The sequence below is a fragment of the Phoenix dactylifera genome, chromosome 3, assembly GCF_009389715.1.
Source record: "Phoenix dactylifera cultivar Barhee BC4 chromosome 3, palm_55x_up_171113_PBpolish2nd_filt_p, whole genome shotgun sequence".
Taxonomy (NCBI): Eukaryota; Viridiplantae; Streptophyta; class Magnoliopsida; order Arecales; family Arecaceae; genus Phoenix; species Phoenix dactylifera.
The window spans coordinates 18,161,289-18,185,513 of record NC_052394.1 but is presented as its reverse complement, the minus strand read 5'-3'; the positions used below and the strand labels follow the sequence as shown (position 1 = coordinate 18,185,513).

The 24,225-nt window shown below is 37.1% G+C and overlaps 1 protein-coding gene across 8 annotated transcripts in view; it reads left to right on the top strand.

The window, feature by feature from the left end:
- Window positions 1-2,892: 2,892 nt before the first annotated feature.
- LOC103717893 (protein MOR1-like) overlaps window positions 2,893-24,225 on the top strand; it is a 33,656-nt gene continuing 12,323 nt past the window's right edge. For 3 of the 8 annotated variants that reach the window (XM_039124874.1, XM_039124873.1, XM_039124871.1), the window contains exons 1-31: window positions 2,893-3,521; window positions 3,735-3,840; window positions 3,939-4,062; window positions 7,685-7,764; window positions 7,866-8,043; window positions 8,122-8,186; window positions 10,154-10,236; window positions 10,347-10,432; window positions 10,571-10,684; window positions 11,637-11,756; window positions 12,055-12,157; window positions 14,722-14,858; window positions 15,006-15,071; window positions 15,168-15,285; window positions 15,378-15,418; window positions 16,297-16,368; window positions 16,479-16,583; window positions 16,787-16,892; window positions 19,901-20,013; window positions 20,178-20,265; window positions 21,822-21,922; window positions 22,081-22,188; window positions 22,305-22,410; window positions 22,495-22,574; window positions 22,810-22,959; window positions 23,065-23,140; window positions 23,251-23,375; window positions 23,468-23,578; window positions 23,661-23,810; window positions 23,902-23,976; window positions 24,074-24,155. In XM_039124874.1, the coding sequence (XP_038980802.1) occupies window positions 3,359-3,521; window positions 3,735-3,840; window positions 3,939-4,062; window positions 7,685-7,764; window positions 7,866-8,043; window positions 8,122-8,186; window positions 10,154-10,236; window positions 10,347-10,432; window positions 10,571-10,684; window positions 11,637-11,756; window positions 12,055-12,157; window positions 14,722-14,858; window positions 15,006-15,071; window positions 15,168-15,285; window positions 15,378-15,418; window positions 16,297-16,368; window positions 16,479-16,583; window positions 16,787-16,892; window positions 19,901-20,013; window positions 20,178-20,265; window positions 21,822-21,922; window positions 22,081-22,188; window positions 22,305-22,410; window positions 22,495-22,574; window positions 22,810-22,959; window positions 23,065-23,140; window positions 23,251-23,375; window positions 23,468-23,578; window positions 23,661-23,810; window positions 23,902-23,976; window positions 24,074-24,155 (3,232 nt within the window). In that variant the 5' untranslated portion in view covers window positions 2,893-3,358. Of the gene's footprint in view, window positions 3,522-3,734; window positions 3,841-3,938; window positions 4,063-5,314; window positions 5,354-7,684; window positions 7,765-7,865; window positions 8,044-8,121; window positions 8,187-10,153; window positions 10,237-10,346; window positions 10,433-10,570; window positions 10,685-11,636; window positions 11,757-12,054; window positions 12,158-14,721; window positions 14,859-15,005; window positions 15,072-15,167; window positions 15,286-15,377; window positions 15,419-16,296; window positions 16,369-16,478; window positions 16,584-16,786; window positions 16,893-19,900; window positions 20,014-20,177; window positions 20,266-21,821; window positions 21,923-22,080; window positions 22,189-22,304; window positions 22,411-22,494; window positions 22,575-22,809; window positions 22,960-23,064; window positions 23,141-23,250; window positions 23,376-23,467; window positions 23,579-23,660; window positions 23,811-23,901; window positions 23,977-24,073; window positions 24,156-24,225 lie in introns of those variants that run through there. The other 5 variants (XM_008806451.2, XM_039124868.1, XM_039124869.1 and 2 more) reach the window with 4 other exon arrangements.

The window sequence follows — 24,225 nt, the reverse complement described above, 5'->3', positions numbered from 1 at the left end:
CAAGACATTAAGCATCTTTCTTCATCTTTGGAGATCTTTAAGGCAGTCCATGCGTACTGTGAAGCTAACTTCACTGTAGATTGGTTAGCTTCTTTCCGCATCTGACCCAGTACATATCCAACTCATAATTTGGATGGAACAAATAATAACGTAGTCTACTGCATGGAAGTATGTCCATCTTTTTTTGCAAATGCTCTATAAATAGTTTATGTAAACTTTCTTTTTCTAATAAAGGCTGGGTGCCTTTGTCTCCCTCTTCATCAAAAAAAAAAAAATACTGCATGGAAGTATGTCTGTAGTAGACATCTACAAGCTATTGCTATTATTATATGCTAGTGGCTTTGTGTTTCATTTTGGTTTGCCAAATTATTAGACTCCTCAATGAACTTCTCTTCCACCATCACAAAAAAAACCCCATAATTGTTATTAACCTAGATTGGCGATGACGTTAGCTTATACATACTGGATAATGGCTGCTATAAGGTTTGTTATTGGTCGAAATAATTTATAGTAGATGAAAAACTATGGCATTATTTGTTGGAAACACTATCTATCCAGCAAAAGAATTATAATTTTTGCTTGATTGACACCTCTCCTGAAAAACTTGGCCTTGGAAGAAGTCAAGGATTTATACCATGGAAATTTCTTTAAAATATTATTTATTTGGCAAAAAAAAATCAGTTCTAATCGATATTGTTATTTTAGTTTTAAAATATTATTTTACTTAAATGAGTACAGAATGGTAAATTGTAATTTATGTTCTAAAATGATGCAACTATTTGGATTTCTCGTTAATTATATTTATGCATGCGCCTGTATATTTATAGGTACTTATATATGTATGATATAAATCAAGAGAGACACCACATTATGATTCCAAAGCTTAAATGATAGATGAATTTACGATTTATGTTTAAAGAGGTATTGTTATATTTCAAAGCTTGGATAATGGATGGACATGCAATTCGTGTTTGAAGTATAAAGATGCTGTGTATTTAGCTAGTGCATCAAAAGTTGGTCGTATTTTGGACACAAGTTCTGAACCCATTATTGCCTTGCAATGAAGGGACAATTTACATCTAGCATTATATCTCTTTAAATGCATAAGAGAAATAAAAATAGCTTGATTTTGCCTATCACTTTGGTTCTCGCATTTTTAAGATAATTTGGAAATTTCATTTTTTTCCAGAAATATAATATATGTACATACATGTGTGCATGTGTGCATGTATATGTAAAAAGACAAATGAACCGCAAAATTATTAATGACATGACAAGTATGGTACAACTTAATATATATAAATATGAACAAAGGCATAAATGGCATGAGAGATGTGGTTCATTGTCACATATCAAACATCTAGTGGTCCTAGGACTTGTAAAGGGTTTAGTCTAGAATATGCCAATCTTGATATCCATTAACCAAATCTTCATTCAATTTTCCTGCACTCGTAGGCTTGGCATCGGGGTCCATCAAAACCACAAGCTAACAAAATTGTTCAATATTTGCTTAATTATTAAGGGGCAAAATCTGGTAACACTATGGTATCTCTCTCATCTTAATTATTAATAATAATTTATCATATTTATTTTTTTGACATGTGACTAACAAATTTTTATCTTTTCATGATTTTTTGAATGCCCTATTGTGTAATAAGAATCACTCTTTGGTTCCTAAGATAACTCAGCATTTTTTCGTCCCATATTTTTGGAATACCCTCTCCATATGTTCAAATTTATATTATCCAAATATTTTCTATTTTCATGATGACTTCCTAGGTTGTTGGAAATAATTGAATCAATATGAATCCATTGTAAAAACATTCAATTGATACACAACAAGAAAAGAGATTGAGCGAGAAAATAAAATATTTTGAAAATATCACTATTTTCAATATATTCTAGTAAGGCACTCAATGACTTTCATTATCAATAGGCATAAGTTATGAAGCCAAAAATGCTTATAGCCATATAGATATACTTTGATGAATTGAATAACTAATACTTGTACCGAAATAAATCGATGACATGGCATATGATTATTTTTTGCATGCCGTAGCATTCATTTCAATCTATTTTTTCACCTTGGATTGAACAAATACAAATATTTAATTTTTAAAGCTGGGATAGCTTGAAACACATTTCTCATGTACTCACAAGGCAAAAGAACCCGGATATAAAGGATGAAGCATATGCACTCAAGAGATGGAAGGTTATTGTTGAAGGCTAAAATTGCTAAAATTGGAGAAGATAGGAGAAACAATCAAATAGCGAATGCATGCATGATTGGATACGAAAGAATGAGAGAGTGAAAGGGTTGCAAAATAGCTAAAGAAGCAACAATGACATATAAAATTTTACGAAAAAAGGACATTGAATAGTCAAATAGATGAAGAGTAACATGAATCTTTTTCTTCAAATATTTACACAGAGAGAGAGAGAGAGGGAGATGCAACATTTTTTCTCTCTTAAAATTTTAATTTTATTTAAAATTTTGCGACAATGTGGAACGCACGTGATACTCCGATCTTACCCTATAAACAATGAAAGGCTACGCACATAAATCAAGCTACATTTTTGAGTTCTTCATTTTTTAACTTGACATCCTCTAGTTGCAACTATATTTTATGAACAGGATCAAGGACAAAGGCAGAAAAGTCTGGAACATAAACCTATCCAATCTCACAATGCGAAAAACACAACGGTATTAATAAACCATCAACCTTGGCGACGCTAACTAAGCAGCTCACTCAGGAGAAATATCACTATCAAAACTCACGTGCAACGCTCGTGCCGTGTATCAGTGACGGTCGAGGGTCATCCGTAAAAACGCTTCCTTTTCTCCCCGATCTCATCCAACTCCCATCGAATTCCAACCCCACCGCCGCATCTGGCAGCGCAAGACAAAACCAGAACAAACGTCACCGATTTTTGAATTCTTTCAAACCCCGCTTTTGGCTCTCGTGCCGGCGCCGACACTCCCCCCTGACGCCGTGCGATTTCGCACGCTGTCCTCCCACGTGCCAACCCACACCGCCGACGCCTAACCTACCGTCTCCCACGTGCCAACCGGAACAAATCTCCGGTTCCACCTCCGTCCCCCGCACTTTCGCTCTCCAAAGCCCCCTCCCTCGCGTCCAAAAGAAAACAAAAAAATTCCCTTCCTCCTAATTGTTTCTTCTCCCCGCTCGCCGGCGGAGCCAGAGGGAGATCCCAAATCCAAGAAGACCACGACGAGACCTCTCCTCCTTCACCATCTGATCCATCGCTGGAAGGGCGTTTCTTGTGTAGATTCGTAGAGAGAGAGAGAGAGAGAGAGAGAGAGAGAGAGAGAGAGAGAGAGAGAGAGGAGGCGGCGATGGCGACGGAGGACGAGAAGTTGCTGAAGGAGGCGAAGAAGCTCCCGTGGGAGGAGCGGCTCTTCCACAAGAATTGGAAGGTCCGGAACGACGCCAACATCGACCTCGCCGCCCTCTGCGAGTCCATCTCCGATCCCAAGGATACCCGACTCCGCGACTTCGGTACGCCCCCGATCCGATCCCTCATCCCTTTCCTTCAAGGAACGACCCTTTGATCGCCGCGATCTGGGGATCGGTTGCTTGGACGGATGAATCCCGATTTTAGGACGGGGATGTCTGTTTGAAATCTAATGTTTTTCCGTGTTTTGGTTCTTGACTGGATCTGAGGTGGCCTTGCTAATTTTGTTGGTTTCTGATTTTTGTTGTGGCGATTAGCGCCGTTGTTTAAGAAGACGGTGGCGGATTCGAATGCTCCTGTACAGGAGAAGGCTCTGGATGCCCTAATTGTGTTCTTACGGGCTGCGGATGCTGATGTCGGGAGGTATGATTGCTGCCTGTCGAGCGGCATTGGCTGGCGTAGCAGTTGTATGCTTTCTTTGATGATTATGATTGTTTGTTGGATGGATTTTGTGAATGCAGGTACGCGAAGGAAGTGTGCGATGCAATTGTTGCGAAATGTCTCACTGGTAGACCCAAGACTGTGGAGAAATCTCAGGCGGCGTTTCTTTTATGGGTGGAGCTGGAGGCGGCAGATGCTTTCCTGGTAAGAAGATGATAGCATCCATGAACCCAGAACCCTGGCCTTCTTGCATAAACTATAGTTCATCCACTTTTCCCCTTTTCTTTCCCCATAAAAAAAACACTACTACTTATTCAATATACCCATTGCTTTGTCCATGATTCATGATACAACGACAAACAAGTGAGGTAATGAAAAAGAATTTGCCCTCATAAAACTGAGTTCGTCGTTAGATTTGCTAAAAAGGTTCAGTTTCTATTCATACTGCTTTTTATTATGTTCAGTTTGTGGTTCACAGTGAATTATCACACGTTTTCTGTTCCTTGTTGTAGGGTTTTAATTTTAAGAGTGTAGAATAGTGTGAATTTAATATGCAGAGAATGGCTGCATTGCTGAGAACCATGTTATGAGGAGTATGATACCAATAATTAGTATACGAGTTGGGGAGGAACGAGCCACTTATTTTGGGGTCTTTGTTCGAAGTTTCTGCAATCGTGATCTAGCAGATGTTTATGCATGTCGTATTGCCTCACACATGTCTATAAGTCATATATGTGCTGGGGAACTGTAACACTTATGTTTGGCTATGCATGTCAACAGGTGTCATTTTTTTTTAAATTAAGGAGCGGTTGCTGCATTGAGCATAATGCCAATGAGATTATGTTGTTAAGTCCACTTTTTCAAATTTGTAGTGGAGATTTTTTTTTTCAATAAAAAGTTCATATGCTTTCATGACTGCAATGCCTTACAATGATCGCATAATGATGTTAATATTTGCTGGGATTCTGCTTGGGGACATTCAAACCTACAAAAAAAGTTTGTTAATTTAGATTTCTAGCCCTTATCCACAGTCCTCTCCTCTTTTACCTGTGATAGCTTCTTTTCAATGATTTATGATGCATTAGTCATACAGCCCCCTAGTATAACCAAAGATAGTAATAGCAACCTTGTATTATAGGTCTGTTAATGTAATCATAGTGGTGGTTACTTGTGAAAAAACAACTTCTCTCTTTGAATTCAGATCTGGATTTAGGTCTGGATTACACTCAACTTTTGATGCTCTGCTCCATGAATATTAAAAAATCATCCTGTAATCTGTTCTAAGTCAATGAAAATGATTACTGCTGTAGGTCAATTGCAAATCTGTTTCTGATCTGGCTGTAAAATGCTGTGGAAAGGATGTCATTTTATCACAGAAAGAAGAAAACTTAAAAGAACAAAGGAAAAGTGGAGGAAACAAGAGAAGATGAGAAGAAGAGTAGAAGGAAGAAAGAAAGTGGATAGGAGAAAAAGCCCGCAGCCTGCTTATGTTTGGGTAAATAATGCCACTATCAGAATTTTCTTTTGTAAAAATAAACAAACTAAGCCTAATCAGCTGGTTGATAAAGCCCTTAATGTGGTTAACTAGTTAAAAATCTAACCCCAACTAGGACATTTCAATTAGGAAATAGCTCAGAGCTTAAGCTGCCAACCTGAACTATAGCTAAAAGCTTTAGCCTATGACTTTTCATGTCCGAGGAGTCTTTGAATAAGTAATGAAACGTGTTTTTCATAGTCAAGATTGAGTACAGATTAGATGCTCCAAGTAAGAAATAAATCTCAACCACAGGGAATATAACCATACAGTTGGCATTTTGTTGGATTTTTTTTGAGGGCTCCAAATAAGAAATAAACAACTGACTGAATTGAACCCTTTTACTAACTGATTGGCGCTTCATTACATTGTAACTAGGACACCTTAAAGAGACACTTTGCAGTTCAGTTGCCTCAGCTACAAGGACTAGCTTGCCACTTATTTTATCCTATTTGAGAAAAGTGACTGTTAAAAAGGAAAGCAAGGTCAGATCCTTTTCCTGATTTTATTGGTGTCTGGAAACCATTCCAAGTACTCCAAAAACTTCTGAGAGTGAAACTAAAAGAAAATTCTGGCAATATTAAAGCTCCAGAGAAGGATGATCAGGTCTTTATAGTTGGCTGGTACTTTGATCAGCAATGACTGGCCATAATATTTCTGTTGGATGGTCCTTCACTTTCTTTTGTTTGCACTATTAAGGGAGTGTATTATCACAAAATAATGGTGCGGGTTTGAGCCCTGGGGCAGCCACTTTGTGCAAAAGAAAAATTGCCAAAAGTTAAGTCTACCCTTAGTCCGCCCTGCCAGGACACCTGATTGCTGCGACCATATCTGGGTAATGGCCTTCTCATTATCACAAAGCAATGGTATAGAAGATTGCGTGTTGCTTCTGAAATGATGTGGAAATAGATTTAAAATACTTATAATTTTGGTTACATTTTATAAACATATATCTGTTTAAGTGATTAAAGCTTTTATTTTTTGCTGTATTCATTCATTTTATTTGTGCAAATAGATATTTGCCCCCCTAAGTGTTTTTTTCCCTTTGTGTCTGGCTCTATGTATGTCACTGTTTTTGATGCTTGTCTCCATGTCAAACATTTCATTGCCTTTGATCTCGTTGTTAACTGGTCGAGCATGTTTTGGATCTCGGATCCTTATCTTGATGATGAGCATGGAAAATTTATGAATTATATCAGATTGGTTTGCTTGGGTCATATTTGGTTAGGTCTTCTGGCTGTTCTGGTAGTTTGTAATTGATTGTATGGTTCTCATTGCAGTCAACTAATTAGGGTTGATATTTAATCCTGGCAAACCTAGGTATTGCAGACCCTGATAAGTGGCCCCTCAGCCCCCATCTTGACCATATGTTCTGTTCCTTCTTCACAATGTGGCTTGAATTACCGCAAGTTTTCTACTTTGTCTCTAGACACCTTAAATGTTTCTGTTGGGTATGTTATCTGATGAGTTTTGTACTCCCATTCAGTTATGAGTGCATTTCTTCTTCATGCGTTTTATCAGAATTCATCTCTAACTAGTGATGGTTCCAGTCAAGATGGATAGGATAGGTTGGGTCAGGACAGGATGGGTCATTATGGGTCATGTTTAGTATTCTAGGATAAGTTGGTTCAGGACAGGATGGGTCATAGGAGTTGACTTGTGGGATGGCTTGGATTGAATAGTTCATAATAAGGTTCTCTAAATATAGATAAGAAATGGGGGCACATTGTAAAATGAGAGTGCATTTGTTATATTGCACCAGTGGACCATGGTGACACCTCCATTTAGCATGTCATTGGAGTTGACTTGTGGGATGGCTTGGATTGAATAGTTCATAATAAGGTTCTCTAAATATAGATCAGAAATGAGGGTACATTGCAAAATGAGAGTGCATTTGTTATATTGCACCAGTGGACCATGGTGACACCTCCATTTAGCATGTAAAACGAGAGTGTTTTATCGAGTGTGCAATATCTTATTTATCTGACTTACACCAGTTCCAATCATCAAATGTTTGTGTGTGCGAGTGAGAGAGTGAGAGAGATAGAGAGAGAGAGAGAGAGGAGAGGGAAGGGGGTTTCATCACAGATTGTATCTAAGAAGAATTCTTTAGTCAATTGACTGAAATTATAAATATACTCATATGGTCAGTGATCATTTTTGAAGTACTGTCATAGATCTTTCGTAGTCAGCGGACTGATATCTCATGGTGAGTGGTTTAGTTGCTAGTATGCAATTTTTTTCTTTTTTCTTTTGCAAGACAATCTTATTTGGACTACACTTTGATTTCAGGAAGCCATGGAGAAAGCTATAAAAAATAAAGTTGCAAAAGCAGTTGTGCCAGCTATTGATGTTATGTTTCAAGCTCTGAGGTCTGCGTTTATTTTCTCTCCTAGTTGAGGTTTCACTTTGCTGATTTCATCATTTACAATAATCTTACTGTCATTTCTGTGTTAACTCTTTCTATGTCAAGTGAATTCGGGGCCAAGGTTGTTCCTCCCAAAAAAATTTTGAAAATGCTTCCTGAGCTTTTTGATCATCAAGACCAGAATGTTCGTGCATCTTCTAAAGGACTGACACTTGAGTTATGTCGTTGGATTGGAAAGGAACCAGTAAAATCAATTTTGTTTGAGAAAATGCGAGATACCATGGTGAGGATTTTGTCATTCTAGTATCATGAATTATGTTTGGTACTGTGCAGCTGAATTGCTCTCTCTATTTGTCTGAAGAAAAAAGAGCTGGAGGCTGAACTTGCCAATGTCACTGGAATTGCTAAGCCAGCTCGCAAAATAAGGTAATTTGATATTTTTTCTGTATCTTTTCTTCTGCGACTGTCTATTTTTCTAGAACTGAATCACATGTTAATGGTTGGATAGCATATTGTAAGAGATTCCATGTTCCAATTTGATTCATGAATGGCAGAGGGATGACCACTTATTCAACTGCACACATCAAGTTTGTCTTATAATAGCAGAGGGATTGTTGTTCTCATAACTTGCTTATTGTAGTAGACTTAATGGATAGCAGTTCCATAAGGACTAGCTTTAATAAGGCCTATCATTGGTTTATTCTGCCTCCACCTGATTTATTTTTGATTTGCTTTAAGACAATGTCCCTCAAGTCCAGCTGACCACATTATTTTAAGTTATTGTTGCTTTGATCAAAAAATTGCGACTGGACAAAATTTAAGTTTATTACTGGAACAACAATGCCAAGCAGGTTGAGAATAAGTACAACAATCCTATGTCCACGAATCAAGCTGTACCTAAAAGATATGACATTCTTAATGGTGTAGCTAAAAAGTATATATCAGTAGAACATGTGCATTGGAAATTTACGAACTTCAGTTAAAGAAGTTTTTTAAAGTATTATTATAGGTAAAAGTTCTTCATGTGCTATTTATCCCAACTTATTCGTGGAAGAAAATCATTATAATGTTATGCCTTATCACATTGAAATTATAAACTTTCAGTTGACTTATTGTACATTGACAGACAAATATTAATCCAGATGATTACTAGTAGTATATGAAGATTGTGTTCCCCCTGGTATATCATTGATTCTAGATGATTAACTTGTACTATTAAAAGTTTTTTTTTGTTTAAATTTTGTATTGTTGAAGGTAAATTATAGATTAATGAAGGTTAAGAAGCATCTGAATTCTGTTTGTTTTCGAACTATTTTAAGAATTCATCCTCTTATGTATCTGACTGATCTACAACAGCCAAATATTTCTGTATGTCTTTATAGGCTAAGAAGATGTGAAATATCTGTAAAATGGCTATAAGATAGGCTTAGATTGAATACTTTTATACCAAATACTGATTAAATATCTTCGTGGAGTTGATTACATTATGGTCCTTGATTGTTGTAATAGCTTACCTCTCACCACACTAGTTTAATCCTTCAAGATATTGGGGGAGATCTTGCATTTTGTGTAAGCATGGCAATGGTAAACTTAAATAAATTCTGGTATCTTCTAAAGAATTTTTTACTGTGTTATATAGGTGTTTAACATGTATGAATTTTTTTTTTTTTTTTTTATATAAATCTAATGGATCTTAAGTCTCATGTCTAGGTTGTTGATGGGCTGGCCTGAGTGGCCTGAAGTCCCGATGAAATAAAAGGGGCTTATGCTCAAGGTTTAAGCTTTAAAGCCCATCAGTTTTGAAAGTTAGGAAACCCGACTTGTTTTGGACTGTTCCAGTTCTTAAAATTGTGCGAAAAATGAACGGCGCTCAACTTGTTCCCAGCAGGGCCTGAAAAAATAATCAGGTTAAAGTTGGGCTTGGGCCTTGTAACTTCAGGCCCAAGCGCCCTAGTTACTAATCCCTAGGCTAACTTCAGGCATAGGCCCGCCTGACTGATTCCCACGCGCCCCCCCCCCCCCCCAAAAAAAAAAAAAAAAAAAAAAAACAAAAGAAAAAGGGTTTCTCAGCAAGTTCGTATGATGTGTTGGCTAATATCAATATTATAATGACTTTGTTAGATGAAATATGACTAGTGATGAGAACTGTGAAGCATCAAAATCTTGCTTTACATGTCGTGTCATCTTTTGCATATGTGAAGCATCTCAAGCATGCAGGTTTGACAGGACTACTTTAAAAATTTAAGGTGTTTGTTTATTCTCGTTATAGGTTTTTTCTACTTTAATAGTGTTTTGAGTTCCCTTTTTACCTCAAGTTGAAGTTTGGGAAGAAATGACATGAAGAAATAACCACTATATGATATGCTATTAATACTCTGACTACTTTGTATCAGATCTGAGCAAGACAAGGAACCGGAGCAAGAAGCTGTTATTGAAGCTGCAAGTGCTGGTGCTTCTGAAGAATCTGTGGCTGATGGTAGTAAAAAAATTCTTTATAAATGCTTGTTCCAGTTTGAGCAACCAGTTTAAACCATGTGGTCGTTCTGATATATTATGTTGAGGAGGCTGATGTAAATTTACTTTCAGCTCCCCAGGAAATCGATGAATATGAACTTGTTGACCCTGTTGATATCTTGGCGCCTTTGGAAAAATCTGGATTTTGGGATGGAGTGGTTAGTGCCTTTTCACAACATTTTTGTGCCTTCATTTAATTGTTTTCTTGTTGAATATCTGGTCTTGAAAATTCACTGTGGTTGCTTTATAGTACACCTCTTAATTAATAATTAGTGTACATGATTATATATTTTCAGAAAGCTGCTAAATGGTCTGAAAGGAGGGATGCTGTTGCGGAGCTTACCAAGCTTGCTTCAACAAAAAGAATCGCTCCTGGGGATTTTACAGAGATCTGCCGGACACTCAAGAAGGTAGATTCGACTTTCACTTTGTAACAACCCAGGACCTCACCCAAAATGGCTAGCTGTAAGGTTATTATTTGGGTTCCTTGATCCTGTATAAGTACTCAAGATCTACCCAGCGAATAACCGATGTGGAACTAAACACACGCCCGCACGAGTCCTCACATACTCCTCCCGTTCAAGTCCTGACGTCCTCATCAGGCTAAGGGTTCAAATCTAATCACAAACACCATGATTGGCCCGTGGTCAGCCCCAATGGATCCTTGCTGCAGTGTCCCCTAGTCCACATAGGTTGGCTGGGTCCGCTCTGTGGACTAGGGGACACTACAGCAAGGATCCATTGGGGCTGACCACGGGCCAATCATGGTGTTTGTGATTAGATTTGAACCCTTAGCCTGATGAGGACGTCAGGGCTTGAACGGGAGGAGTATGTGAGGACTCGTGCGGGCGTGTGTTTAGTCCCACATCGGTTATTCGCTGGGTAGATCTTGAGTACTTATACAGAATTAAGGAACCCAAATAATAACCTTACGGCTAGCCATTTTGGGTGAGGTCCTGGGTTGTTACAAACTTTATTGGAGGATTTGATCATCTGGTACATGGACTGCCAATTAGAACAAAAACATTCCCTTTCCTTATCATGTTTACTTTATTTTTGATAAATATCTTACAAATTATGTGCAGCCTGTTTTAAAAGTGCAAATGCTGACACACCATTTGATATAATTGTACACTTTTATAGAGATTCTTGTGCTAGTTGTTTAGAGCTCCTGTTCTTAATGCCCTGTCATGTCTGACAATTATAAAGTTTTCACCTCCTGCATTTTGTAATTCAAATAATCGGAATGAGGCCTGTAAAACTGATGATGGCTTTGTCTGTTTAATGCATGGATGACATGACTTCATACTTTTAGTTGATTCCGTACGATTAAAATTTTCTCATTGTGAGTCTGGGTTGCAGCTTGTTACAGATGTGAATCTAGCTGTTTCAGTAGAAGCTATTCAGGCAATAGGGAATCTGGCTAGAGGTCTAAGAAATCATTTTGCTGCTAGCTCGCGCTTTCTGCTGCCTGTATTACTTGTAAGTAATATTAAAGTCTGATATTGCTCCTTTTGCTCTTGGATTATTGAATTCTAACTTTTGTCAAATGTTCTACTGTAAGCTGTATATTCTGCTAGCTGTCAGTCAGAGTCTTGGATATCATAAGGGCTTTTCCCACCCCTGCTGGCAGGATGTAGTAGCTTTATTTTTGTCGAATAGCATGAGAGCATTTTTCCTTCATGATGTGTTATCTTGAATTGTTACATATTTCAAGCTGTGCTTAGTGTTGTATATTGTATCATCTGATATGACATGCTTATTCGTTCTCTGTTAACAGGAAAAGTTGAAGGAGAAAAAACCAACTTTGACGGAGGCTCTTACTCTGACCCTCCAAGCAATGCATAGGTCAGCGTGCTTGACTCTTGGTGATGTTATAGAGGGTGAGTTTTATTCTAGTTGGTGGATGATATGCATCATTTGTTACCATCTAGTGTTTATATGTGCCACAAATGATATATTTTGGCTTAAAGATTTACAACAAATATCTTGCATCAGCTGTTTGGTACCTAGAATGGTCTATCATGGTGATATTTAACGTCATATCTTGCATCTGCTGTTTGGTACCTAAAATGGTCTACCATGGTGATATTTAACCCCTATTCGTTTAGAATAATATATTGATTTTATAAAATAAATGTTCAAATGGTTGGGAGAATTCTCTGTAGATTAAACATTTTTTTTAATAATGCACTAGCTTGAAAATCAGGGCACATGATTCTTATATACACAACTGCACATTCTATACTATAAATTCTCTTAGATATGCTTTGCTTTCACCAATATGCATCATTAGAAATGCTTGTTATACAGTATTAACTATTCAAAGCAAAAACCAACATTTAAGTAACTTTATGTTGGTAGTCAAACTATGATTCTTATATACACAACTGCACAGTCTATACTATGAATTCTATTGGATATACTTTGTTTTTACCAGTAAGCATTATTATAAATACATGCTGTACAGTATTAACTATTCAAAACAAAAACTAACATTTAACTGACTTTATGTTGGTAGTCAAACTAGTACAGGAGAAAGTGGGGGTTAATTGTGACGGTTTGCCAATATGCAATGCAAGTTAGGTGGTCCTTGAAAGATGCTATTCAACTATTCTAGGTTCATTATTATGCAAAAAAAAAAGTTGTAGAGTTAAAGGAGAGGGGAGACTGTAAGGATTTGGTTCACATAATCTTTTAGAGATCGGCCTTGGTTAGTAACCACATATTATTTGGTACTTTATGATGAATACATGTCACTGCAAACTGAGGGCTTTTGTGTATTTTTATCTCTGACACAAGTGCAACACCTGGATTATAAATTTTATCACAAAAACTTCTGGTGAGAGAAATTGTGGTTTTGGGAAGTCAGAAAGGTGGGTACTGAAGGAGAATTGAGGGTTAATGTTGTCACATGACATTGTCTTTTAAGAGGATAAATAAAGATTACATCATCTTGTTCTTTATTTTTTATATTTAGTTTTTGATATTCGGTCACCCAACAATAATCATTTGTTATAATAGGTAATGTAACAAGACTTCCTTGTCAATACGTGCATTTCTCACGCATTTTGTTAAGATGGAGATGTATTATGGTTTATGCATTCATCGAGGAGTACGGCAAAGGGGGATTACATGGGGAGAATTTGGCAAGCAAAATGGTTAATTAAGCTGTTCATAGAGAGAGCTACTTTTAGGGACTGATAACATTTGAAATTACTGCTGCATATATGTATCAGATCTCACTCATTCGATCATAATGGGATTTTACTTGTTGGTATACTTGTATATCGCTGCATGGCCTCACATTCTCTTATAGAATTATGCATTGCCTAGATGCTTTCTTTTGTTGTTTGTCCAGTGAGCTGCCAAATGTTAATCCAACAATCCCATTTCCTTACAACTTTATAAGGGTTGGTTCTGATGATTGCTTTTATTAATGTGGTATTCTAGACACATTTTAATATGCTTCACAAGTCAAATTTCATCCACACTATAGATACAAAAGAAGTGTATTTTCCTCATATGGAATGAAAATTATGCAGGTTGGGGGCCTAGTGCAATTTTCAGAGTTACCCATCGGAAGACTAGAGCAAGCTACGCAATAGAAGTAAATCTAAACCTAGAATTTTGAAAACAATAATCAAGTTGCAAACTAAAAGATATGGATCTAGATGCTGAGGAAAAACTAAAATAAGGCCTTGTTGTCGCTAAGGACTAATGACGCCTTCACGATGCTCCATGACTAAGGACTCCACCAACTAACCGCTTTGCCAATTGCTAGAATCCACCAGGGTTATGTAAAATCCACGACGCAGAAAGAGAACACCAACGTTCACCCAATAAAAGAGAAGCTTTATTAATTTTTCAATGATAAAAATGAGTATAAGTTGGGGTATTCGTCGGCTCGAGGTTCCCTTACAAATCTATGAATGTTTGGGTACCCTCAGAGTCCAAAAAGAACAAGATAAACAACTCCTAAGAAACCTAAACTAAGTAATCTCGCCGCTCTTGGTCTTTCTTTTTTGATGGTGACTTATCTACCGTCCAATGCCTGTTAGGGCATTGTTAGATCAACCAATGGTGACTAGATTCACCATTGGTTGCCCTGGACTCAAAGTCTGTCTTGGAACAAGGGTTGGAGCCTTTGGACTGTAAGAGGTTGGATGCCTTTTGATAGTGACTATTTACCATTGGTTGGATTCTGATTGTGCATAGTTCAGTGTCAGTAGAGTTTTGGGCATTATTGCTTTTTTTGGGCATGGCTTTTTTCCGGCCTGCATCAGAAAATATCTTAGGACATTTGTATCAAGTTTTTGCTCTTTAATCTTACACTTCTTTAGTATATTTTGTGGATTCATATGGCACTCTGAATTTTAAATTGGACCAATCTTTTGCACATAGTTTAGCAGTTGTTTAAGTTTTAGTTGATTACTCATTGTTGCAGATGTTAGAGTGGCTGTGAAAAATAAAGTTCCGCTTGTGCGCTCATTAACACTAAGCTGGGTCACATTTTGTATTGAGACAAGTAATAAAGCTGTTGTACTTAAGATGCAGAAAGATTTTGTACCTATCTGCATGGAGGTGAGCAAATATCAACACCTATACTCTGTGCTTAATTTGTTATAGTTTTATTGAAGATATGTAGTATGATCTGTTGGGTATATATATATATGTATGTATGTGTATATATATTCGAATATTTTTGATGCGTCTATTGGATATTTATAGTGCTTGAATGATGGTACTCCAGAAGTGAGAGATGCCTCTTTTGCTGCTTTGGCAGCTATAACTAAGGTAAGAAGTGCCTTTCATTTCGTATGCATCAAGAAGATTGCTACTTTCTACAACAAGCATGAATACTCATTGTTGTTTTATCTCTTGCTTTTGTAGATAGTTGGTATGAAACCTTTGGAAAAATCATTAGAAAAGCTTGATGATGTGAGGAAAAAGAAGCTATCAGAAATGATTGGGACTACCAGTGGTGGTATGGTTACTAGTTCAGGATCAGGTCTGAAACTTCAGTGGCATATTTTTGTATTTTTATCTTTATAAAACTTCAGAAGATATCCTTTGTCCTGATGTTGGTTTGTCTGATGCCAGCTCTGGTCTCAACTTCAAGTGGAAGTATTTCTGGTCATGGGGTGAGTTTATTCTTGGTTTTGTTCATTGATAAAAACACCCTATGCTCATATTGGTAACTGTATTTGTTTCTGTCTATTATAAAAGAAAGTTTTCTTATCCATTCCACTCTACAAGATTCTATTGAAAAAGCTTGTCTATTAGGTTGAAAACTTTCGTTGTGAAAATTGGTTAGATTAGCAGAAAACCGTGACATTTGGGTCAACAGAAAAGCACATTGGTTCTGTTGGAAATGCTCTGAAACTGAAAATAGCTTGATTTTAATGATGAAATATTCTCAAAGGAAAAACAGTAAAATGCAACAATAGGAAAACTATTGCATTTGGAGAATGATTATATTATACCTGAAACACATTCTTGTCGGCTGAACATTTAAAACTGCTTTAAAATTTTGTCAGCTTTTACTCCACTGGAAAGATACATCCCGTCTTGCTGGGCTTGTTCACTGCATGCCTGCTCGTTTACTTTAAGTAATCACTTTTCTTTTTGCTATTCTTTTTGTACTTTTATGGAGATTTGTGCTAGATTCGATAAAGATACTACAGCGATTCATGTTTGTGTTGCACTGATATGTATGGGAAATTGTATGGCGTTCTTGCTTTTGTGTTCCAAGTTGTCATTGTATAATTTATATGGAAGATCTGTTTCTTTTAGATAATTAATATGTTATATTGACTTGTTGAACCAATTTGTTAGCAACTCCTTATCCTTTTCTAGGTTTTCTGTTGTATAGGTGCTCATTAGTTTTTTCAATCCAGTTAGTTACTGTAAATGATCATTATTACCATGGGTACTGGAGAAAGCTGTTTTCTTGAATTATTTATTTTATATTTACGCCTATGGGAACTAAAATCAACTTTTTTTCCTCAATTATTTGAAGCCTGCTGACAGCTCATTTGTGAGAAGATCGGCAGCGAGCATGCTTACAGGGAAAAAGCATGCCCAAGCAGCAGTGAGTTGCAATTTTTACTAATCAAATTTATATGTGGAGAATGTCACAGCTGCTTAGTCTTAACTTTTATCTGATTGATTTTTAATGGTATGGTATAAATTCTTATTCAGTTGACTACTAAGAAAAGTGGCTCAGTCAAACCAGGCGCTGTGAAAAAGGCTGATGGGCCTGGAAAGTCAAAGGCTTTAGGATCAGTCGAGACTGAAGATGTTGAGGTATTTTTGTTATTAGGAACTGAATCTTTGACTTGTTAACTTAATGAAAGATCTGTACATGGTAGAATATCGACGTGCAATGCTAATGAAAGCAAATAATTTGATAAAAAAGCAAAATACTTTCTTATTTTTCTGTGGGCTGCTATTCTCTGTAGATGGTTCTTTGAGTGGCACCTTGTGATGTGTCAAAATCTTGTTTGCAGCCAGGTGATATGAGTCTGGAAGAGATTGAAGGAAAATTGAGTTCTCTTATAAAGGCTGAGACAATATCTCAATTAAAGAGTGGTGTTTGGAAAGAACGCCTTGAAGGTTTGGTGTTATGCTCCACAAGCCATCTCTTTTACTTCTTGTTGCTGTCTTTAATTATAATGTCTTTGATTGGATGAGGAATTAACTCTTTAGTTTTTGTTTTTGTCATCAGGTTTATTGTTTCTTTTAATCAGATTTTTTTGTAGAATTACTGGAATGATGGTGAAGTTAGTTTTAGATGTCAACATCTTTCGATATGCCTTTTTTCGCTAAAAAAATTTCAGTCAATGTCTCTCAAGCTTGTGCTTATTATCCTTCATATGCGTCATTTATTGTGTGCACAAGGAGTTGGCTATCATCTTTTGTTTTGATGTGGAACAAGAACAAAATATCTTCTGTAGAGATGAGTATTAGGTGGCTCTTCCTTGCTTTCTTTTTTATTTGACACTATAGTGGGTGGCATTGTTTATTAGAACTTTAAAAGCTTATCCAGAAAGCAATGCAGTTGGAATTTTTGTAGGTACTTCGTACACACGTTTTTGATGTGCTGAGACCCGTGGAGAAGATACAGACTACAGAACAATGCCATCTCTTGGATCTTGCAATCTTCTAATGGTCATTTTCAGCTAGGCTAGCAGAAATAGGTGTGACTTATAGAAAGTGGTCGATGAATCATTGGTGCAGTTCTAGGCCTTGGTCATTGTTCCATGGTATGGCCGGTAATTCCGCAATCACGATTTGTTTAGAAACTTTAGCACAGTGAAGCTTCTTATTCTCTGATTGTGTGGGATTTAAGACATAAAATGAGGCAGGGACATTTGCTTGAAACAGGCTTTTTTTGGTTTCTAGGCTAGACACATCATTGTAGAACCCAAGTAAACTATCCCTGGAGTTGGCAAAGGGCATCTACTTTACTATCTTTGTATGATGCATTGCTTCAAATCAAGGTGGTGTCTGATTTTGCTAGAATTCCTACAGCTGCTAGACATGTCTTTTGAAAGGAGATTCTGGGAATATATAATAGATTCTAGGAAGAACTCCATCTTACATTGAGAAAATAAGGGAGTAGAATTGTTCTGCCAGCTGAGGGTGATACTTTTTAATGCTAATTAGGCTGTGATTTGAAATTTGTTAGTGAATCATTACATTGCACCTTCCTCTTAGACTTTCATTCAATTTAGGTTGCAGTTCATTTTGTCAATTGGCGAATCCCAGTTTTCTTGCTATGCCTGACTCGTAAAACTTAGCACATAGCATAGCCTTTAAATGTCTGATCTTTGCCTATAAGGGTGGATATATATTAGGACTTTGAGTTGTATGCAAACTCTTTAGGGCAGCCTTCTTTGTTGAAGGCTTTTCTTGGAAAATTTTAAATGATTAAGATCTGCACGGGACATGAAGAAGTAATGATTTGTTCCAATGGAGTTCATAATTAAGCTATTTGGAAAATACTTCAGAACAATATTTGATTTTCTCGTTATAGATGTGATAATGTGGTTGAATGTTGTGAACTTTCTTATCTGAAGCACTGTACAAATTTACAAGGGATGGTAGACTGTTGCTGAGTATCCTTTTTCTTTCCTCATGGTTTAGTTAGAATGCTTGATTTGCTTATTGCCCTTGTAAGTGTGAATGGTACAGGTCACCAAATTTAAGAGGGTGTAGAGATGAAATATTGAACGTCGTCAGTATTTAAGTTATTAAATGTGGCCTTTGCTTGGTGGAGTGGCAGAGGCTTGGGTTGAGAAGTGCAATGGCATGGGTTCGACTCCTAGGGCTGCCACTCTATGGAAAAAAAAATGTTTAAGGTTAGGTCTGTCCCTAGTTTGCCGCTCCTAAGATCTTTGATTGTCGGGAGCACAATTGGGTGCTTAGTTTTTAATAATATTATTGGTTAAAGGGGTGACATGGTGGCACTCAAGGGCTTTTCCTATGTCTCAAAACTTTTGTTCCAATTTATGAAGTTTGACATCATTATTGAAATTTTATGCTTTGAATATCAAACCTCAGCCCATTACAAAAGTATACAGATAAAATTTTTAAACAAGACATAATAATTCTAGCAAACTGATCCGGAAAGAAAACATAAATACAGTGAACTACTGACAGGTTAAAAAGTTTTGATGGAAGACAAGGAGTATACAACTCGAATGAATGTATGTTATAAAGTGGAACCGTGACCAGGTAGAATTCCTTGCCCCTACTCAGCTCTGGCATGGAGCAGAAGTGGTGGTACAAGTTTCATATGTGAATTTGGTGTAAGCACTAGTGGAAGAAATATGGTAGGCGTAAGTCAGTCCATTTAGGTGTTGCAATCAAGGGTTCCTGACCCGATTTTCCAACAATCTCATTTTTACTTCCATGATATGATATTGGTCATTGTTGATTATGTGCATGTATTTATGCTTGTCTTTATGTGTATGTCTGATTATTATGGTTGTGGTAGAACTTCGGTTAAGATTTACTAACACATGTTGCATATTTCACTAATGTTATATTAGGTTAATAAAGTTTTTGCTTTTGGCATAAGAGGAGTTCTAATGGATCCTCCATTTTTGGGAACAAATTGCATAGACATGAAGATAAAGTAGTTGATATTATATAGTTGGATTGAATCCTCCTGTCTTCCTTTGCCATTCAGATGAGCTTACTATGTGATTTAATAGGTGCTAGCGCAATGCTGTGATGCCCTGCATTGCTTTTCTTTGGGCACTTATTTTCTAGAATGAGGCTTACTTTCAAGAAAGATGTCAGGAAATTGCTATGAACTGATTAATTTTTCGGTCCGGTACTCTCTCTCTTTCTTTGTTTGCGCGCGCGTGCACGCACATGCACATTGTATGTGTTTTGGATTTAAACTATTAATGCGTAATTGCAGGGTATGGAGAAACTTATTTTATATGGAAGGTCTAGCATTCCCTGTTTAATTTTCTATTTTGACTTTTCTAATAGTATAATACATCCTAATTAATTTAAATACATTAAATATACAATGTTTTTGTTTCTTTTTAACCTTGTTAGCTCACAATATAGTTGAGCACTGAAAAAGCTACTTTTTTTTATGACAGCTACTGGCTTGCTAAAGCAGGAAGTTGAAAATCTTGGAGATCTTGATCGGTCTGCTGAAATTTTGATTCGTTTATTGTGTGCTGTTCCTGGATGGGGAGAGAAGAATGTACAGGTATTTCACTTTTTTTACTTTTTGTTTTTTTATAGAGCTGGGACTGTTGGAAGCCTGCTTAAAGAGTAGGGTGAGGGTGGGATTGAGCTGAGGTCTCTTGTCTCCATGCAAGAGACTTTACCAAGTGAGCCAGTTTCCATTTCAATTTTTATTTGATGAAACAGGTTCAACAACAAGTCATTGAGGTTATTACGTACATAGCTTCAGCTGTGAAACGCTTTCCAAAACGATGTGCCGTACTCTGTCTTCAAGGTATGTACTTAGTAGTAAAATTTTCATAGTTATCCTTCATAAATGTACATAATGTATAAATATAATTATGTTCCCATATGTACACAAATACATGCATGTAATTGTTAACTAACCACTATACTCCAAAAGTTTAAACTGTAAGGGAAGGGGTCAACAATGTATAACAAAACTCAACAATATTTGTATATGTGAGTATAATATTGTACATATGTGAATATGATTATGTGTGGTGAAACTAGAAAGGATAGATTAAGAAATGAGTATATTAGAGGAGTTGTTGGAGTTGCACAAATTAAGGATAAAGTGACGGAGAATTGGTTGAGATGGTTTGTGCATGCGCAATGAAGATATAAGCGGGCTCTAGTAAAAGGAGATACATTCATTTCTGTTGGAGGATGTAGGAGGAGGGGAAGACCGAAGGCTACATGGATGACAATTGTAAGAAAATATTTGCAAAAGCTTGAAATCACATTAGAGGTGGCCCTAATAGGAATATTTGGTGAATAAGGATCCATGGAGCCAGCTTGAGTAGTTGGGATATGGTTATGTAAATACGTTTATGTAATACCCTTGGGAGGTAATGGGTCAAATCAACGTCTACTCTCAAGGCCCAGCCTGTCTGACATGAACCTGTCCAACATGCTAACAGATCACTGCCACTCTAACCTGTCGGCAGGTCAGTGAGACTGATCTGGACCTGACTCTTGGAAGGAGGAGTTTAGGACAGTGGAAGAAGATAAGTGGAAGCGAGGATGAGAAATGTGGGCAGCAAACTAAGAAAAGAAGAATGCTAATGAATGGTGGTGATGTTCAATAAGGAGACAGGTGATAGACTGCTGCAGGGAGGCAGTCTGTAGTTGGGTGGCGGAGAGTGGACTGCTGCGTGTTGCCAGTCTGGCAGGATTTGGTCAGTTGGCAAAGATGTGTTGTCAAAGTAGAGGAGGATAGAGTGGAGGAAGAAGAGGAGAAGGAAGATCAGGAGGACATGGCCAAGGGAGAAGGGGGAGGAAGAGAGGGAGGGGAGTCAGGGCAGTGGAGAGATGGGAAGAGGGTTCAGGGTTTTTGTTTTATAACACAGATTTTACATATATGAGTATTTTACTAAATTTATGCATTATGAATAAATGGGTTGGATCGTCGCAACCTGAACTTGATGTGCCAACTGGTCAACCTTTTTTGGACCCAAACCCAACCCTTGGAACGGACATTTTCGGTACTGTCAGGTCAGGTTTACTGGGTTCTTGTCAAAATTGCCTACCCTATATACTTGACGAGATACTTTGGTGGCTTTAACTTAACTTAATACAGCATGGTTACCTTAACAATATCATTCTAAGTTTCCCTATTGTTGTTAGATAGAACATTGTTAAAATTCTGAATAGAATTCTCACTTAACATATTATACCAACTTTTTACAACTTGTTCTTGCCTTCCTTTTTTTGTGGCTTATTATTGTAGTTTGCCTTCTGTTTGTTTTGTCTTTTGCTTTCAGTGAGTTTGTATTTATGAAAACCAACTCTTACAGAATTTTTCTGAGTCATACTTCATTTTGACAGGCATAAGTGAAAGGGTTGCTGATATCAAAACACGTGCCCATGCAATGAAGTGCCTCACTACTTTCTCTGAGGCAGTTGGTCCTGGATTTATATTTGATAGAGTAAGCAGAGATGGGATTATGGTTTAGTTTCCTTATGTGCTTTTATATTAAATATGCTGTTTTACATATCTGGAGCGTTGGGATAGAATATGCATTTGTATACTTGTTTTCAATTTATTAGGTAACAGGATTGACAACTTTTGATTATTACATTGTAGCTCTACAAAATCATGAAAGGACACAAAAATCCCAAGGTTCTTAGTGAGGGTATACTATGGATGGTGTCTGCTGTTGAAGATTTTGGGGTTTCCCATTTAAAATTGAAGGTGTTCATATGTTCTTTGCTTATTTTGCTATGTGCTATTTCTACATTATAGGCTTTTACAGCTATGTTTCATTTCTTCTTCTTTAACTGACAGAGTGCTGCTTTGTTTTATTGTAGGATTTGATTGATTTTTGCAAGGATATTGGGTTGCAATCTAGTGCTGCTGCAACAAGAAACTCGACTATCAAACTGATTGGAATGTTACATAAGTTTGTTGGTCCAGGTGATGATCCTTATTCCTTAATTTAGCTCAGAATGATGGCTGCTCCTGATTTTTGTAGAGTTTCTAAATTTTTGTTCTCTGCAGATATTAAAGGTTTCCTGGCTGATGTCAAGCCTGCACTTCTTAGCGCTCTGGATGCGGAGTATGAAAAAAATCCATTTGAGGTATAATATTTAGTGCTGGTCTAGGAAGTTTAGATCCTTTAGTTCAACATTTGTGGTACATTTATTTCCCTTTTATTTTTTACCTTTTGAGAGAAAGGAGGGTCTTGCCCCAACCCAGCACCTGGGCGTAGGTGGGATTCAAACCCAGGTCGTTGGGTACCACAACCCAACGACTTTACCAGCTGCACTAGTTGACACCCACAATATTAGTAAAAATTATCATGTTAATTGACAGGGTGCTGCTGCAGCTCCAAAGAAAATGGTGAAAACCTTAGATTCCACATCATCTACATCTGCTGCTGGTTTTGATGGACTACCACGGGAAGATATTAGTGCAAAGATAACACCTATTCTCCTGAAAAATCTTGGCTGTCCTGATTGGAAGGTATGATGTTAATAACTATGTTCTTGAGCTTGAAAACTGTTGCCATCATCCGCAGGTTTCACTTTTCAGTACTATGTATGGCTGAGATAGATATGTAAACTTCAGGTTCGTTTGGAGTCTATTGACTTAGTCAATAAAATTCTGGAAGAAGCTCATAAACGCATACAATCTGCTGGCACTGGTATGCTGTCACATAATGTACTATTCGTAATTTCGTATGGTTGTAAGGTTCAGAAAAATTTGACTCATTTTGACTTTGTTCCTGATTCTTTTCCTATTTTTGACTATTAGGGGAGTTATTCGCAGCATTAAGAGGTCGTCTATGTGATAGCAATAAAAATTTAGTGATGGCAACCTTGTCAACTATTGGTGGTCTTGCATCTGCCATGGGTCCTCCTGTGGAGAAGTCGAGCAAGGTTTCACTTAAGCAAAAGTTTCTACTGATTCTTATTTTCCTAAATTATTTTGAAGTCTTGATGACATGATTACTGACACTGTATTTATAAAGGGAATTCTGGCAGATGTACTAAAATGTCTTGGTGACAACAAAAAGCACATGAGAGAATGCACTTTGAATACTTTAGATTCATGGATTGGAGCTGTTCAACTTGATAAAATGGTATTTGCTGATCCAAGGAGATTTCAGACAATTGTTTTCTGCTTTTGGCATATAGTGATCCAAAGATTTTTCGGTTTTCCAGGTTCCGTACATTACAGTGGCATTGGCTGAACCAAAGCTTGGTACAGAGGGGCGAAAAGATCTTTTTGATTGGTTGTCTAGGCATCTTGCAAAAATTAACGAGTCATCTGATGCTTTGCACCTACTAAAGACAGCTGTCTCTGCTCTCTCGGTATTGCTTACATGGATCATTCATCAGTGTCACTGTTCTAGAAAAATTTATGTATGATATATAAATTCATTCATTTGTCTGGCTTCTCCAGGATAAGTCAGCAGAAGTTCGAAAAGCTGCTGAATCTTGTCTAGGTGAAATTTTGAATATTTGTGGACAAGAAGCAGTATGTGGTTAAATTTTTAAATCTCTTTTGAACTTCCCTCATTGTTTATTGCTCTGGTCAGTCACATACTCCTAATACCTATCTTGTGGTTGCTTAGGTGGCCAAAAATCTGAAGGATTTGAAGGGACCAGCTTTAGGTCTTATTCTTGAGCGGTTAAAACTTTCTGGTCTACCCGAAGGTGTTCTTTTGCATCTTAGACCATTTTGTTTTGACATGCTTTTATCTTAGTTGCTGTCATTATTTTTTCC